Here is an 18,064-nt window from a genome sequence, read left to right on the forward strand (position 1 = left end):
TAAGCAGTGAATGATCACTATGTGAAAATGGATAGGTGGATAGATTTGTTTTTTCAGAGGAGCAGAACGTCTGGGTTAGAGGGTTGACTTCAGGAATGTGTCTCCCTGTCCTTTGCAGTGCCTGGACCGAGAGCAAGGAATCCAGTGGATCATCAAAGAAAGATTACCTTTTTTTCTTCTCAGTGATTGCTACAGTGAATACAGGTAGTACAAGTATTTAAACCTACTACGTCATGAACAATACAAATGAAGTTTACCTACTTTATACGAACGTTTTTATATATTTACATCGTAACATATTTCTATATTATAAATTAGGCAACATTCTTGCTTGCTTATCTAGATTTGAAAGAAGATTTGCTTCAGTCTTTGATTTGCAAGGTGTACGATGCACTTTGCAAAGTGTACGATGCACTTTGCAAGGTGTACGATGCACTTTGCAAGGTGTACGATGCACTTTGCAAGGTGTACGATCATGCACTTTGCAAGGTGTACGATCATGCACTTTGCAAGTACGATGCACTTTGCAAGACGACGCTGAAGTTGGCTTCCGATTCAGAGCTTCCGATTCGGCAGTTAAGGGGAAAGTTAAGGGAAATTTAATTTACAGCGCTGAGCGAACAATCCTCCGTGTTTGAACCTCTTAAATCGCTGCATAGCCGATTTATTTGGACTGGATTATCCCAGAGAGGCTAAACATTCTTTATAACACAGTTTTAGATTTGTGAAACCTTAATTCTATTTGTGAAAATACAAAAAAGAGAGATTTCAGTGCTTTTTCGCATCCTGGCCACATTAGACCAGGTCCTGATCTAAAACCACTATACCTAGACTCATCAAATCTGGACTGGATTATCCCAGAAAGTCAAAAGATTCTTTATAACACAGTTTCAGATTTGTGAAACCTTAATTCTATTTGTGAAAATACAAAAAAGGGAGATTTCAGTGCTTTTTTCACATTGTCTTGTCTGTGCTCCATGTCTGTTCGTCGTCGTTTCTCGTCTATGATACCTGTTAGTCTCTTTGCTCTTGTCCATGCTACCGTCACGCTCCATGTTTGTTCCTGAGGTTTTTTGTCCTGATCCTTCCTCGTACTCCCCCGGTTTTGGTATGTTAAGTTGTTCCTTGTTTTCTTTTGTCATTCAGCTTTGGGAAATAAAGCTCGCTTTTTGTTACCTGACCTTTTAGTCCTTTTACTGCATTAATGATTTGGGTCCTATTTTTCCCCAACCCTGACACTGAGTCTGCTTCAAATTCACTTATTATCCTCACAGGATCATTTTATTAAAGTTCAAGTAAAACTTACTAAAGCATTCTAACTGTTTATGCTTTAACAGCAATTCATAAATGATCCAGCTTTGCTTTTGGCTAACTGTTTTTGTTGTTCTGCTTTATGATTGTAATGCATGACTGTGCCAACATGTGTCTCCTCCTCCCTGCTCTTGTTTGTAGGCTGCACCTGCTTTTCAGGAGACCAGGCCTCGCAATTATGTTCTTTCTGCCAGTGCATCAGCGGTAAGAGTCCATCACAAACTGCAGGGTCTGTCACCCTGAGCTAGGTGCTAGGCTAACATGCTAACAGGCACAGAGCCTTAGGCCCCGCTCACACGAGGCCGTTTGCATTTTATGCACAGTATTCGTATTCAAAAAAGTCTTCCGTTCACATGCATTTGTTTTATTTAACGTGTCTGTTCAAACGAGGCCGCTGGAAACTCTGTAGTACATATGCTGGGACTGTAAGTGGCGCTGTACTTCCACACGAGACCGCTCGAAAGCTGTAGTACATATGGCGGGACTGTAAGTGGCGCTGTAACTTCCGCCACAAAATACACCAAAAGCAGCGAGTATAAGATCCCCCCCGGATGTGTGTGAGGCACAAACAAAACAAACAAACGAAGATGGCTGTTATTCGCGCAAGAAAGGAGCTATTTTCGTGGTCCGACGACGAGGTGGAACTTCTTTTAAGTGTAACACTTGAGTATAAGACGACAAAAATACAGGATAATGTAGACTGGGAGTCCTGCAAGCCTAAATATACGGAGATAGCCGACTTATTTCAGGCGCAATATCCGAGGACCCCGACTGAAAAAGATTTCCCTCACGAGAAGAACACAATTTCACAGGGCCAGCTTACAGCGAAACTAAAACAGGTACAAGGGGACTTGTTCGACATGGAAGAGTCGTCGCCCGGACCAAGTTCATCCCCGAGTTTGGAGCATTCCACGGATTTGCCAGAGTCGAGTAGATCCAACGGAACTCTGCCAACTGCTGCGGTTGTGAGTCATCGCAGGGATCTGCTCCAGGTATGTTCATGATTTCAATCTTAAAGGGCTTGCTATATACTATGATGCAGTACCTTCCACTGAAAAACTGAACCGGTTTAAGCTTGGTAAAATTAGAAAGTATTTAGAGCTGTTTTATTTGTAAAATGTATTGAGAACTATTTCACAACATGCCTTTTGTGTTCTGTTATCTGGTGGCTATGGTCCTATTGTGTATTAATTCAAACTTTCTCTGGTTTATTATAGGCACGGCTGGACGGCCACAGAAGTGACCGCATGAAGAGGAAGCTTCCAGCTGAACATGCGGTGCAGGAAGAGCTGCGATTAAAAAGCCGGATGTTGGACTTAATGGAGGAAGCAACCAGCCGCAGCGCAGCCAGCATGGATCGTATGAACAACACCATGGACAACATTAATGTGACTGTACAGAATGGCCTTTCCCTGATGAGCCAGTTCATGCAAGTTCATACTAACAACAGTGGATATGGACACTTCCAGGTGCCCTCATACCCACCCCGAAGGCCACACACGGCCACACCAAGATTAAACCCCTCTGTACCACACACACCCCACAGCAACAATCTCCTCCATATTCATTCAGGCGGTCACTGGATGAGGAGGAGCAGTAAAGCAGTGAGCTTCTTTTTTTTTTCACAGCACTTTTTGGTCAAAGGAAGTCTGTAAACATTTTTATTTTTAACTCCACCAGACTTTGTACAAATGGAGAATCACTTTTTTTTTTAGCTAGCAAAGGTATTTTTTTCCCTTTTACTGTGTACACATTTATAAATAATGTTATTAATAAAAAACCTTATTAAAATAAAAGAACAGTCTTGTCTTTCATGTAAGGGTCAATGTACTCCGCAAGCACTCTCCTCACTCTCTTTCCTTCTCCCTCATTACAGTCAGTGAGATATCTATATCAGTGTGTGGGAGGCTGTAAGTCCTTTTCACCTTGTAAACCTAATTTTGACTAAATACACCACATTTATGAAAAGTAACCCCCCCTAGTGTCAAATATCTGAACTGTGATATGTCACATTGGGCCTTAATGGTAAAGCCCAAACTATTGTTAGGCATATATTATAGTCTCAGATATATAAAAAAACATGTCTATGAAGTGTTTTGCTCAAAATACCAAAAAAATTACCCATTATAGCCTCATTCCCTTCTATTTCATCTCTGGAATCAATATGATCAGTATTATGCATTTCACAAAGAAAGTTTGCATTATGATTTTTATGAATTGTATAAATTCAACTTTGATTCAACATTTGCTTATATTACTTTTACTGAAAATCCTCAAATATTGGTTAAAATACTATTTAGAGAAGGGAAGGTAACACAATCTTAACAGGTTAATATAATAGTTTTTTACTACAGTGTATGTACTATGTTTCGCTAGTGACCAATACAGTCTGAAAATACCATATCAAAATGTACGGTTCTTTTACTATATGTGTAAATAAATACGGTACAAAATATATATGGACAACCTGACTCGGTAGAATGGGCCATATAACTTCATTCATGAGGATGATGACATTTGTTGCACATTAAGTTCAAAGAAAGTCTGGAAGTGGTTGCAGCCAATTTTATTTTTAGTTTCACACTTTTGACATTGGAGAATCACATAGTTATTTGCTTAGTTTCACACATGTGACATGCATTAAAAAGTACTAAAAACAGTTAGGATATAATACAAAAAATCCTGTAACAGTCCTCAGATTTAGCAGCCAGGTACATATACCTAGCCAGGTATATGAATATTGTACAGCAGCCTGTCGCTGAAGGAGCTGCACAGTGAGGACAGGGAATGTAACAAAGAATGTTTATCACATCTTAATAAACACCTTTAAAAAAAATGTACAGTCTATGTACATACATGGTATGGCCTCCTCTTTGTCCACAATCTGTTTTTTCAGAGCAGGGATCTTTCCAGTTTTTAAGTACATGTTTAGCTTGGAATTAGCAAAGACCCGTGCATCATGCACACTCCCAGGCCACTTTACCACGACATCCATGAATCGGTACCTGTAATCACAGACAGCCTGTACATTAAAGGAATATTTTCCTTTCCTGTTGATGTAACTAGTGGAGTCGTTAGATGGCTGCTTGATTTCGATGTGGGTTCCGTCCACTGCTCCTAAACATTGTGGCATGCCATGTGTACAATGGAACCCCTCAACCAGATCCGCGGTCTCGGGCTCAGTAAAAGGCAGCTTGATGTATTTTGGACCCAGGTGGATGGTGATCGCTCTGCATGTCTCCCTAATAATGAGGGACAAAGACGGGCGGGAAACTCCGAAGGCGTTAGCAGTCTTCCGTAGCCTTCCCTCGTCGCTCAGGTAATAAAGAACCGCAGCAACCCTTTTCAGTGGATCAATTGGCGCCCTCATGTTTGTAGTTTTCTTCTCGATATATGGGCGCAGTTCTTCAGTCAGGGCAACGACAGAGGCTTTGGACATGCGGAAGTTCTCCCTCCATTCATCGTCCACGACAACGCCATTGACAAAATTGTCCCACCAACTGCTAGTTCTGCCCGGTCTTACCCAAAACTTTCTCCTGGTCGCCCTTCTGGTTGTTCTCCGCGGTGGATTTAGCCACATGTCGTGTATGTGGTTCTTCATGTCCACTAGTTGCTTGTGGTTGTCGTAGAAGCACCGTAGTTGTAGCACTAACATATTAATCATGGTCAGTAGCGTCTGGAGCACAACAGCAACCCTGTGATCCGCCATTCTTGTTGTTGTTGTTGTAGAAACAAATCAGCAATGAGGCGGGGGAGAGGTGGGAAGAGGTGCGAAGAGGCGGGGCTGTCGTTATTTTTTCAGGCAATATTCGTATAGAGGCAATTAAACGGACTCGGTTGACCCCCCAGAGCGTTTCGTTTGCAAATCTATCCACCTTGGGACCCGTTATCGTTTGTGTGGTCAGTTTCTATCGGCCTCGTCTAAATAATAGGGCTATACGCACGCGAAACTATGCAGATACAAGCCGTTTTCTCCTCGTGTAAACGGCGCCTTAGAACACCACATACTCCAAAAGACAGATTATGTAGCTCACATCAGGGCACAGAGCTGCTGCAGCCTCACCTGACCCAGCAGCTCGTTGGCTAAAGCTATTGAATGTTGTGTCGGAAGCATCCTGAGGCCACAGTGGCTTCAGAACATGTATACACTCTATCTTAAAAAACATCTTGAATTTATTTGTAGAAAGTTAGTTTGTTATTTAACAGGTATGGAGACTTTTTTTAGTTTCATACATTTTCAAAAATACATTGTTAGAATTTCTAAAAAGTACTCTTACTCAAACCACTAAAATAATGTAAATGAAGCAAAAGGCTCCTGAAATCCTTTCACATGTACTCACCAGTGTAACGCTGCCTTGCTGGGGTCCCAGTATATTTAAACTGCATGGGATGAGGGCGACTAATGAGCACTGCACATGATATATATATTTGGAATGCTTTATTGATTGAAGTGGGGGCTGCATTTTGAATTCTTAAACAAGTTATGCTTGTCAGACTGTGGCATGACCTTTGCAACACAAATATAATAAAGTGAGCATGTTTAGCAAGTTTTGATATTGTTGCATGCTGTTTATACTTTTTTTGACATAGAAAAACTATGATTACTAATGTACATATAGCTTTACACTGGTATGATCTGGAACTGTGACAGGCTCTGAAAGACTTCAATCCACTTCCGTAGTTGCATTTATGAAGGGAAACAATGGCCTTAATGAGTCCAACTGGTCACAAAAACCAAACATTTTTAGATTTTTAGATCAGGACCTGGTCTAATGTGGCCAGGATGCGAAAAAGCACTGAAATCTCTCTTTTTTGTATTTTCACAAATAGAATTAAGGTTTCACAAATCTCAAACTGTGTTATAAAGAATGTTTAGACTCTCTGGGATAATCCAGTCCAAATAAATCGGCTATGCAGCGATTTAAGAGGTTCAAACACGGAGGATTGTTCGCTTAACTGCCGAATCGGAAGCTCTGAATCGGAAGCCAACTTCAGCGTCGTCTTTGCAAGTACGATGCACTTTGCAAGGTGTACGATGCACTTTGCAAGGTGTACGATGCACTTTGCAAGGTGTACGACAATGCACTTTGCAAGGTGTACAATGCACTTTGCAAGGTGTACGATGCACTTTGCAAGTACGATGCACTTTGCAGTTGCAAGTACGATGCACTTTGCAAGGTGTACGATGCACTTTGCAAGGTGTACGATGCACTTTGCAAGGTGTACGATGCACTTTGCAAGGTGTACGATGCACTTTGCAAGGTGTACGATGCACTTTGCAAGGTGTACGATGCACTTTGCAAGGTGTACGACAATGCACTTTGCAAGGTGTACAATGCACTTTGCAAGGTGTACGATGCACTTTGCAAGTACGATGCACTTTGCAGTTGCAAGTACGATGCACTTTGCAAGGTGTACGATGCACTTTGCAAGGTGTACGATGCACTTTGCAAAGTGTACGATGCACTTTGCAAGGTATACGATGCACTTTGCAAGGTGTACGATGCACTTTGCAAGGTGTACGATGCACTTTGCAAGGTATACGATGCACTTTGCAAAGTGTACAATGCACTGCAGTTATTGTGTAGCTTTCTGTAGCTCTACCTTTCTTTCTGCATCGTGAGAAAAGTCTTTGGGCCAGATCCCTGTAAAGACCAGTTTACTGACTGACACTCATTTATAACACTTCAAAGTTGTGTAACACAAATATCAATTGCCAAGTTTGGTAATTCCATTAACATTGATCATAAAAGAAAAGGTGAGAGAAAATGATGTTCTCTGTGAATGTATTTTTTTTTTCTGTTCTTTCCCAGACTAGCCAAGTTGTTGTTTGAGTGGAGCCCAGTCTTGTGTAAAGGCGGTTCAGGTGGAACCCCCATGTCAGCCCCACAGCTGCGTTGTTCAGCCCAAACTGACCAGGAAAACAAAAAAGCTCTTAAGGTCCTAGCATGCTCACATTCTCAAAAGAACAGTTCAGCAAAAGAAGGTACAGTATATCATTGTGAGATTCCTCCATGTTCACTGCATATGTGTAGGCTAGAGTCTACTGAGATAAGGACTCTTATATGACCTATTTTCTTACTTCTCAGGGTCAATGAGGATGCTCAATGTTACATGTCTATGCTCTGACCACATGGAACATCTCAACACAAAATGCAGTGTAACATTCAGATGCTCTGAGCAGGAGAACATATGTACGTTTTCTTCTTGTTCCTCCTCTAGTCTTCAATGTGGGAAAACCCCAATCCTCCAGGGCACACAAACGGAGCTGAGCCTGCACACTAGAGAGGAGACACTTCTGAAAGAGCCTTCTGAAGTGCAGCTGGAGGAAGTGGCTAAACAGGTGCTGAACAATGCACTGAGCCAGGCAGACACTTCTGATTGTTGGAGCACGTCAGGAGAGCAGACACATCGTAACAGCACACACAGATCCTGTGAACGTAGAGCTTGCATTCAGCATTTGGCTGATGGGGGCACAGACAGGTTGGGGGGGGGGGAAGAGAAACTTCAAGAAGGCAAAAAGAAGAGCGGAGGGGAAGAAAAGACAAAGTGGCCTAAGAAGAATAGAGAGGTAGGGAGAAGAGACAGAGACCAGGAAAATATCCATGGTAATTGTTGCCAGGGTACCTGTTGCCGTGGCAACAGACAAGGCGTTGATGAGTTAAAGGAGTTTTTGCGAGGAACGTCAGGAGAGAAGCTGCTTAATCTCTGGATGGATATAGAGAGACTGAAAGCTCCCCAGAACAGAGAGCGGAAGAACAGGTAAACATTACAACAGGATACAACTTTAACAGCTGCACTGAACTTGGGGGCAACAGAATTACAAAGTGGTCCTGGTTTAATATTGACATTTTTTGACAAAAGCTGCAGCTTTTAAAGACAAAATGAAGTATCAAATGGTGGTGTCTTCATCAGGTATTTGGTCCTCATGAGAAGCAGGTACCTGGTGAGCAGCAGCCTCTCTGTGGAGCTGCTCTCCAGGCTGGGACTCACCACCTCCCCCTGCTGGACGGAGGACAGGCTGCACTCCGTCCAGCCCCCCCTCACAGAGGCTCTGCTCCACTACTGGTGAGATTCACTGTATTCAAGTTCCCTTATACAGTATGTGGGTCAAGTGTTTATTTACATATTTAGTCCATTCATATGTTCAGCACCTGTTTAGCTACTTGATACAATGTGTTTAACTGCATATACTGTAAGACAATAACCTTTATATTTGATGTCATATACTTTGAGTTTTATCCATAGGTTTAGAAAATAATTGTAAAGCTGGTCTGACAAAACAAACAATGTAGAGATTGCAGTTTGGACTGTGGTGACCTTTGCATTATTTCTTATTATTTTCAGATATTAAAGGTGGGGTAGGTACGTTTGAGAAACCGGCTCGAGATCGCTAGAATTTGAAAATACACAACCGGAGAAAATCTGCCACTTCCTTACAGAGCCCCTCCTCCAACACACACGACACATGACCAATGAGGGCACGAGATAAGTTTGTGCACAGATGGAAGGCTGACAGGCAGGTAGGCCATCCAGTTATTTTAGCCGGGCCGGCTAAAATGATTGGTCGTGCTTTTTACAGTATTACGGCTTCCACAGATGACATTTTTTTATGGATATTTTGTCAAAGCACTTAAAATATTCATTGCTATCGGGATGTTAAGAGCATTCCATGGAATATAACAAAAAGTGTATCTCGAGCCGGTTTCTCAAACTTACTTTAACGATTAGAATAATCAGTAAATTATTCCATTATGAAAATAATTATATTTAAGTCAAATCCTCCCAAGTTCTACCTCCACCAACTACAACAACAACACTGCTTTTACCTGTACATGTTATAATCATTTAATAATTGTATAAAACTTCCCTTTAGAGTACTTAACATTTCTTTTTCAGGTGTTTTACTTACATAGTACTTTTACCTGAGTAAAGCATATAAATACTATCTCGTACGTTTGATACATTGATTCCAAGGTATTTATGGATTTAGTTGTGTGGGTGTAGGGAAGACCCCCAACCTCGGTATCACAGTTCAAATGGCTAAGAGGCAGAATCTCAGATTTAGACCAATAAATGGAGGAGCCAGAAACCTTGCCAAAACTGTTAATCAGATTGTGGACTGACGGGAAGGATGTTGATGCTTTTGTTATATAAAGTAGAATGTCATCGGTGTACATGTTATGGTGGAGTGAATTGTTTTAATGCCTGAAATGCTGTCATGTTGTCTTATGGCTGAAGCGAGTGGCAGAGAGTAATGGGCATCCTTTCCTAGTGCCTCTGTTTAGGATGAACGATTGAGATATGTTTCCATTGGTGGTTTCAGATGCTGATGGTGTGTTATATGTCTTAATCCAGTTTATGAAGTAAGGGCCAAAGCCAAAGTGGTTTAAGGAGGTGAAGAGAAAGGGCCACCATAACCTATCCAACACCTTTTCTGCGTCAAGTGACACATTGATGGCCAGAAGGTGATTCATTTCTGTCAGGTTTAGTTTTTTATAGATTTGTTGTGTGGAATATACTTCACATATTTTCTGAGGACTGTCTCCCTCTAATGAAGCCTGTCTGATTCAAGTGATGGGATAACAGATTCCAGTCCGATTTTAACGTCTGTATTTATTAATGACATAGAGCGGGAGCTGTGTATAGGGTCTTTATTGGGTTTTGGGATAAGTGTGATCGCTTTTCATATGATGGGGACATTTTGGGCTATGGAAAGTCTATAATAACAATAGAAAGAATATAGACAAAAGTAATGACCAGAAATGTTTATCGTATTTGACTGGGCATCCATGTAATCCTGGGGACTTGTTATTGGGCATAAGCAGTGCTTTACTGAGTTCATCTACGGTGAGGGGTTGGTCTGCTTTGTAGGAGGAAACAGTCCCTCAGGAAAGCATCAGCGTGGGCAGGTGTAGTGTACAGTTTGTGTACTATTAGTTCAAACTATAGAGTCAACGTTTCTGAATGTTTCATTTATTGCAGTGTGGTCTCATTTCCCAAAGGGGTCTTCGATGTGATGTTAGATCTTTGAGTTTGTTATTTTAGTTGATTTGCCAGAAAGTTGCCATATTTGTTTCCAAATCAAAATGTTGTCGATGGAGTCTGAGAAGGTTTTAAATTAAGAAGATAGTTCAATTCATGTTTGGTTTTGAGTAATTCTGTACTTATTGTTTCTGTAGGCGTTTGAGAGGATAGGGTGTCCAGTCTCCTTACCTCCTGATGTAAAAAAAAGAAGCTGAATCCTATGTCAGGAGAGTTGTTGGTTTCTAGCAAGGATGGTCATTCTTTTTTAAAATAAACTCTAAAATCTGGGTCTTTCAGGAGTAATATGTTTAAGTGCCATCTGGGTGGTGGGTGTGATTACATTTTCGGTTATTTATTTGATAGTGATCTGAGTGTGGTCTGAAATTGTGAAACTGTGGCTCCATGTGTTGCTGATGAGAAAGTAGTCGTTACAGGAGTGCGTTTTGTGGTAGGAGTAATTTTGTGTTGATCATCACCAGTCCACATTCTGACATACTGTTTTTTTTGTAGATGCCTATGAGAAGGATGTTTCTGGGTTTATCGCAGTGTTAATACAGCTACTAAAATAAAGTGTGAATTTGGAGAGTTCTGTGGGTGAGTCAGTGTTTGGGCCGAATGCTGGTTATTGTAAATCTGTTTTTTTTATGTCACAGTGAATGACAATAATTCACCCTTCAGGATCTGTTACAGTGGCTTTATGTGAATATGGTGCCTTTTTGCTTAACAGAATAGAAGCCACGTGTTTTTACTAACTGTAGGTTGAGCGGTAGGTGTCTTCAGCTCCTGTGCAGTTTTGTAGATTCAGTACACCTTCATAAATAAGTATTTCTGTAAATGTTCTTGTTCATTTTCACCTCCTTCTCCCCACAGGGTCCCTCGGTTCTGGACGTCCCACTGTGCCCGGGCAGAGCATGAAGACCCCCCTCCCCTGGAGCTGTGGACAGCCTGCAGTGTTAGCCCTCTGTCAGACACACAGCCCCATCATGGTTCCACCACCATGACCCCCTCCCCCCATTCCGTCCATACTCAGGTAGGAGCATCAGGATTTGATACTGAACCACTTGGTGCATACCTGGTTTGAGGGGGGGAGATGAGCAGAGATGAGCAGCAGTGCAGCTCTCACTGTAGGTTCTCTCAGCAGGTGGGATGCTGCTGTCATGGATAAATGAAGAATATGAACACAGTCACTTAGTAAACAAAAACATAATTTGAGGATTTGCGGCATTCTCTGTTGTACATCATTATACGTTGATATATACAGTGTGTATATATAGATATAGATATATCTATATATATTTATTGTATATACATTTGAGATGTTACACTTGGGTCTGGGAAGCTATAATGGGATTTGTTTACTATGTTTGCACACTGTAGACTACATGATGAATCGTTGTATTGTCTGTTGAAGCAAAAAGGAAAACATCTTTGCATCCATCATTTTCTTCTATTTTTGATAAATGTATTTTATTAAAAGACGTCTCTTCTGTGTTTGTATTTCGTCAGTTATATTCTGGCAGAAGTCAGTTACTGGACAGCAGAAGAATGGAAAAGATGATCCAGGCTTTATGTGCTGACTCGTGTGCCGGCTTATACTTCACACACTTCTGTGAACAATCTGGAAACCAGGTACCATAGCAGCTACTGGTTAGTTTGCCATTTGGATCACATGTCCAGACATATAGTCTTAATTGCACGTTGAAATGAAACTGTTATCGTACATTAACATCTAAAGTGTACATGTCCATGATGACAGTCAGAGGTTCTGTTTTTGTCTCAGCTGTGGGAGAATGCAGTTTACTTTTGGACTGACCTGCAGCACTACCATGAGCTGTTCTATCAGGACGGACTGGACCATTACAGAGTGCAGAGGGAAGCACAGGTCAGCACACACACACACACACACCATACACACACGTTGTTCTGCTCACAACTACCAACAAAGTACTAAGCTGTTAACTACTGTCTGATTTAAATACAGCATGTACATTACATATATATTAGGGTAGTGGGATGGATCTTAAACTAATGTCAGTTCTTTAAAACTGTCACCAACTCTGCTATTTGGAATCATAAGTAAACAGAAGTTTAACAAACTATTGTAAGAGGAGAAGGAATATTCTTTTGTCTATTAAGCAAAAATCCATAAAGTATATACAGTGTGTGTGCATTGCAGTATGATAGTTGAGTTGGATCGTGCTGCATTCCTCATAGGATTGCTTGGTTTTCCTTTTGCCAAAGAATTGCAATACACTATTTGATACATCTATTCGCTCATGATGTCATTACCTTTCCTTACGTTTATTAGGTTATACTTTGCTGTCGATGCCAATTGTACAACACCCAACTAATTTCAAGAAATACAAAATAGCTGCATTTGTGAAACTCTTTTTTTCCATGGAAATAAAATAAAGTTTCATTCAAGTTGCAAGAAAAGAAAAGAGATTGGGTACAGCTGTGAAGAGAGATAGTGGATATTGTGTAGGAGAGCACAGAACAATGGGGACGAGACACGGAGAGGAAGGGATGACACTTTTATGACCTCTCCTCTCTTTCTCTAGAGATAAGAAGAGTAGAAGAAGAAGAAGAAGAGGGAGGAAGAGAAAGAGAGGCTGGAGAGATGACGAGAAGGTCTGCAAGAATGTCACGAGCGGAGGCCCCAGAGAGAAGAGAAGAGAGGCGCAGGAGAGAGGAGTAAAGAGAAGAGAAGGAAGTAGGAAGAAGAGAAGGGAGGAGAGAAGTCGAAAGAGGCGAAAGTCTCAAAGAGAGGGGGAAGAAACTCCTGTCTCAGTAGGGGACAGAGAAGAGAGAGAGAGAATCTAAGAGAAATAAGAAAGCCCTCTCCTCTCTTCTCTCCCTCTCCTCTCTTCTCTCCTCTCCTCTCCTTCTCTCTCCTCTCCTCTCTTCTCCTCTCCTCTCCTCTCTCCTCTCCTCTCTCTCCTCTCCTCTCCTCTCCTCTCTTCTCCTCTCTTCTCTCCTCTCCTCTCTTCTCCTCTCCTCTCCTCTCCTCTCTTCTCCTCTCCTCTCCCTCTCTCCTCTCCTCTCCTCTCTCCTCTCCTCTCCTCTCTTCTCCTCTCCTCTCTTCTCCTCTCCTCTCTTCTCTCCTCTCTCCTCTCCTCTCCTCTCTCCTCTCCTCTCCTCTCCTCTCTTCTCCTCTCCTCTCTCTCTTCTCCTCTCCTCTCTCCTCTCCTCTCTCTCTCCTCTCTTCTCCTCTCCTCTCCTCTCCTCTCCTCCTCCTCTCCTCCTCTCCTCCTCCTCTCCTCTCCTCTCCTCTCCTCTCCTCTCCTCTCTCCTCTCCTCTCCTCTACTCTCCTCCTCAGCTCCTTTACTCCACCTATCTCTTCAGCTCTGCCAGGAGGAGTATTGGTGTAGATGAGGAGATCAGAACAGAGGTGTATGACCAGCTCATGCCTGCTTTTGAGGAAGTGTTTGACAGGGTTGAGGAACACACACTGAACATCCTGCTGGAGCCATGGATGCTGCTGCTCAGCAGGGACAAAGAGTCTTTTCAGAAGGTAGGTACATCCACAGTGTAATGCACTTCCCTTTCATCTGCACAATTGGGCTTCTAGTCTAGTTGCCAGCTGACCAGAAAGTGGCCATATTTGTACTCTCTGTTGGCTGATTATGATTCATTTTGGGTAGAATTTGAAGATTTAGTTGCCTGGACAGATTGCCTATTTATTTGAAACAAAAATGGTCCACAGTAGAGATAATAATGTTCATCTTGTGCTCTATATCCATATTGTTGCAACACTACTCATGGTAGTCAAAATATGCCCAAGAGAGTACACATATTGCCACTTTCTGGTTAAAACTGCCATTTTTAATCCTGAACAAGTCAGAAATGGATTCAGCATACTCAATAACCCCAAAACCACTCAAAAAATGTCCAAATCGGCCAAGCCATTTTTAAACTATTGTTTACATAGGCTACAATGCCAATTTACATTAACACAACTTGTGCTAATTGTGCAAATTGCCAAACTTATGCAAGTTAGCATCCGGCAGTGCTGGGGACTCATACTATACAGCACATTTCTATTTCCGGGTTCACTATATGAGCTTGCAACTAGACTATTCCTTAAGGAAGTCTACAGAAAAATCGACACATCTGACATCTGCATCTATGAACACCGTAAAGATCAAATTGATTAGAGTTTTTAATCATTTGGTTTTCATAACACTTGAATACTGATAAATGACACAAGGTGATGCCATTGCTGTGTACGTATGTGTGTGTGACCATGTGTGTGTGAATTTCCAGGTCTTAATGCAGGACGAGGTGCGTCGAGTGGACAGTCAGGAGTACAGGGACCTGCAGAGTCTGTACGAGGAGTCAGAGTTCCGCCTGAAACAGGTCAGCCAGCATCCACAGGTCTATTTATTATTGGACCTCTGATAAAAGCCATAAACCCACACCTGTGAGCATAACACATCTAATTTCCCAACGTGAACACTAAAGTGTATTGCTTAATAACAATGTTAGTTATCCCCTGGTGAAAGACTGAATGACTTGGCCTGAACGTGCCAATGAGGACATACTGTGGTGCCTTCAGTAAAACCACACCCTATTTTCTTTGCTGTGTTTCTGCTGCTGTGTATCCTCTACAGGTGGAGCAGTCCCAGTCCATATTATTTCCTTCTCCTATTGACCCTTCAACTCCCTTCACAAAGGGTTCCCATGCGCCTAATTCTTGGTCCCGAGTGTCTCCAAATCTTAAAGGCTACCGTCTGGGTTCCTTACTCCGTCACCACCATGAGATAGGACACTTTATGTCCTATCTACAGAATCACGATGCTAGGTGAGAAGTATGAAGAGTTAGTATGTGAAGCAATTGTCCTTTCTCAAATGTACCTAAACGCCAAACACTAAATATATGAATCATTACACTAACATTCACGATATTCACACTAAAATGAAATGAAGGCAGTATGAAAATGCACAGAAGGTAAATTGTTTAAAGGATGTTTATACAGTGAAATGTAGGCCTAATTCCAAACCGACCCATACACACTTCTTCTCCGTCTGGAGTCTCACTCACAGCTGAACCAGGCTCCCCTTCTTTCAGGTGGGGGGCGGTTGTAAGGTCCTAGCCAGCAGGTTAATGTTTTGTTATCATTCTGATATTCCTGTTTTATTTTGTTTCTCACCTCTCATTTCAGTGTCAGCACTTCCTGACCTTGATTTCGCCCCACCTGCGTAACCATCCCTAATTAGTCTCTCACCTGTGCCCCATTATCATCCCTCCCCCTGTCTTTTCAGTCTGTGTCCACATTCCCCTCAGTGCCAGTTCGTCTTTGTTCTTTCAAGCGTTCTAGCAGTATTTTTCCCTAATATTGAGTTTCCACGTGTCCTGACCCAGCTTCGTGTCCTGACCCAGCTTCGTGTCCTGACCCAGCTTCGTGTCCTGACCCAGCTTCGTGTCCTGACCCAGCTTCATGTACCTGACCCAGCTTCGTGTCCTGACCCAGCTTCATGTACCTGACCCAGCTTCGTGTCCTGACCCAGCTTCGTGTCCTGACCCAGCTTCATGTACCTGACCCAGCTTCGTGTCCTGACCCAGCTTCGTGTCCTGACCCAGCTTCATGTACCTGACCCAGCTTCGTGTCCTGACCCAGCTTCGTGTCCTGACCCAGCTTCATGTACCTGACCCAGCTTCATGTACCTGACCCAGCTTCGTGTCCTGACCCAGCTTCATGTACCTGACCCAGCTTCATGTACCTGACCCAGCTTCGTGTCCTGACCCAGCTTCATGTACCTGACCCAGCTTCGTGTCCTGACCCAGCTTTGTGTCCTGACCCAGCTTCATGTACCTGACCCAGCTTCGTGTACCTGACCCAGCTTCGTGTCCCTGACCCAGCTTCATGTACCTGACCCAGCTTCGTGTACCTGACCCAGCTTCGTGTCCTGACCCAGCTTCATGTACCTGACCCAGCTTCGTGTACCTGACCCAGCTTCGTGTCCTGACCCAGCTTTGTGTCCTGACCCAGCTTCATGTACCTGACCCAGCTTCATGTACCTGACCCAGCTTCGTGTCCTGACCCAGCTTCATGTACCTGACCCAGCTTCGTGTCCTGACCCAGCTTCATGTACCTGACCCAGCTTCATGTACCTGACCCAGCTTCATGTACCTGACCCAGCTTCGTGTCCTGACCCAGCTTCGTGTCCTGACCCAGCTTCATGTACCTGACCCAGCTTCATGTACCTGACCCAGCTTCGTGTCCTGACCCAGCTTCATGTACCTGACCCAGCTTCATGTACCTGACCCAGCTTCGTGTCCTGACCCAGCTTCATGTACCTGACCCAGCTTCATGTACCTGACCCAGCTTCGTGTCCTGACCCAGCTTCATGTACCTGACCCAGCTTCGTGTCCTGACCCAGCTTCATGTACCTGACCCAGCTTCATGTACCTGACCCAGCTTCGTGTCCTGACCCAGCTTCATGTACCTGACCCAGCTTCGTGTCCTGACCCAGCTTTGTGTCCTGACCCAGCTTCATGTACCTGACCCAGCTTCGTGTACCTGACCCAGCTTCGTGTCCTGACCCAGCTTCATGTACCTGACCCAGCTTCATGTACCTGACCCAGCTTCGTGTCCTGACCCAGCTTCATGTACCTGACCCAGCTTCGTGTCCTGACCCAGCTTTGTGTCCTGACCCAGCTTCATGTACCTGACCCAGCTTCGTGTACCTGACCCAGCTTCGTGTCCTGACCCAGCTTCATGTACCTGACCCAGCTTCATGTACCTGACCCAGCTTCATGTACCTGACCCAGCTTCGTGTCCTGACCCAGCTTCGTGTCCTGACCCTGTTCCTGCCTAATTCTCGTCTGTTTTGGTTGCCTTCTGATTCAACTACCGTGTACCGAACCTTTGCTCGTAAAGACCTTCTTTGTAACCAAAAAGCCTCTGTCCCTGAGTCGTGCAATTAAGTCCTCTACTTCTGTTCACTCAGTCGTTACAGGGCAGCAAGCTTTGGAAAGAATCCCCCTCACTCAGACAGAAACAGGACCTGTCGTAAACAACGGTTTTAAATCAGCAGATTTTGGACAACAACAAATATAATAAGACTCAAATAAACCTGGGTGGAGTTTCTTTTTTGTAACTCTTTCAGTTTTAAATCTGATGTTTATAAAGTGTGTGATTACTACTGTCTGTAAATATACAAACGTTAAAATCAAATGCACACGTTAACAGTTTTTCTGTCTAGACAAATTAAATGAAATGTCTCTTATTTTGCCCAGTTTACTAGTAAATGTTTTTGAAAACGTTTGTAAACAGCGTGTATCGTGAGGGACACAAACAGGGCTGCACATGGTCAGGTAGTGATGTTGAAGTCAGGACCGACAGACTCGCTGTTGGAGGGATCGATAGCCCACTCCCACTCCCCACTTATTGATCTGGAACTTAATGTGGCAGAACCTCCACGCGATAACACCAACGGAGTGTGTGTAGGAGGAGGATGTAGGGGACGTTTTGGAATTGGGCCGTAGTTTACAACAATAACATGATTGCTGTGCACGTTTGTGTTTTCACACAGTATCCATCTGACATGCTGGCTGGATCTGGAGCAGTACAGAAGGACTGCTCAGAGAGACATGGCTGTCAGACAGGAGAGGTCGTCTCATATTGCTACCAAATACCTCAACAGGAAATACTTCTTTGGCTCCGACAGCCCCGCCTCCTCAGAGCAACAGAATGATGTATGTCAATAGATCATTTATAA

General features: G+C 43.1%; 2 protein-coding genes across 2 annotated transcripts in view; both read left to right on the forward strand.

The window, feature by feature from the left end:
• LOC117497392 (regulator of G-protein signaling 22) overlaps positions 1 to 18,064 on the forward strand; it is a 40,180-nt gene that overhangs the window by 1,845 nt on the left and 20,271 nt on the right. The window contains exons 4-18 of the mRNA XM_034149370.1: positions 119 to 194; positions 344 to 489; positions 1,453 to 1,515; positions 2,124 to 2,303; positions 2,529 to 2,780; positions 6,361 to 6,849; positions 7,565 to 8,073; positions 8,227 to 8,379; positions 11,209 to 11,368; positions 11,845 to 11,967; positions 12,119 to 12,220; positions 13,659 to 13,853; positions 14,606 to 14,698; positions 14,953 to 15,143; positions 17,879 to 18,041. Of these exons, the coding sequence (XP_034005261.1) occupies positions 119 to 194; positions 344 to 489; positions 1,453 to 1,515; positions 2,124 to 2,303; positions 2,529 to 2,780; positions 6,361 to 6,849; positions 7,565 to 8,073; positions 8,227 to 8,379; positions 11,209 to 11,368; positions 11,845 to 11,967; positions 12,119 to 12,220; positions 13,659 to 13,853; positions 14,606 to 14,698; positions 14,953 to 15,143; positions 17,879 to 18,041 (2,895 nt within the window). The remainder of the gene's footprint in view (positions 1 to 118; positions 195 to 343; positions 490 to 1,452; positions 1,516 to 2,123; positions 2,304 to 2,528; positions 2,781 to 6,360; positions 6,850 to 7,564; positions 8,074 to 8,226; positions 8,380 to 11,208; positions 11,369 to 11,844; positions 11,968 to 12,118; positions 12,221 to 13,658; positions 13,854 to 14,605; positions 14,699 to 14,952; positions 15,144 to 17,878; positions 18,042 to 18,064) is intronic.
• On the forward strand, positions 1,821 to 3,077 carry LOC117497405. The gene is made up of 2 exons (XM_034149384.1): positions 1,821 to 2,303; positions 2,529 to 3,077. Exons 1-2 carry the CDS (start codon positions 1,863 to 1,865, stop codon positions 2,964 to 2,966), a joined length of 879 nt encoding a protein of 292 aa, XP_034005275.1. The 5' UTR covers positions 1,821 to 1,862; the 3' UTR covers positions 2,967 to 3,077.

The sequence above is a fragment of the Trematomus bernacchii genome, unplaced genomic scaffold (genome assembly GCF_902827165.1).
Source record: "Trematomus bernacchii unplaced genomic scaffold, fTreBer1.1, whole genome shotgun sequence".
In the NCBI taxonomy this organism is placed as follows: Eukaryota; Metazoa; Chordata; class Actinopteri; order Perciformes; family Nototheniidae; genus Trematomus; species Trematomus bernacchii.

Excerpts from the sequence above, each read along its gene's own strand:
- LOC117497405 (XM_034149384.1), top strand. The coding sequence starts at position 1,863 with ATGTGTGTGAGGCACAAACAAAACAAACAAACGAAGATGGCTGTTATT. Across the intron at positions 2,304-2,528 it reads ATCGCAGGGATCTGCTCCAG|GCACGGCTGGACGGCCACAG; the intron begins GTATGTTCATGA and ends GGTTTATTATAG.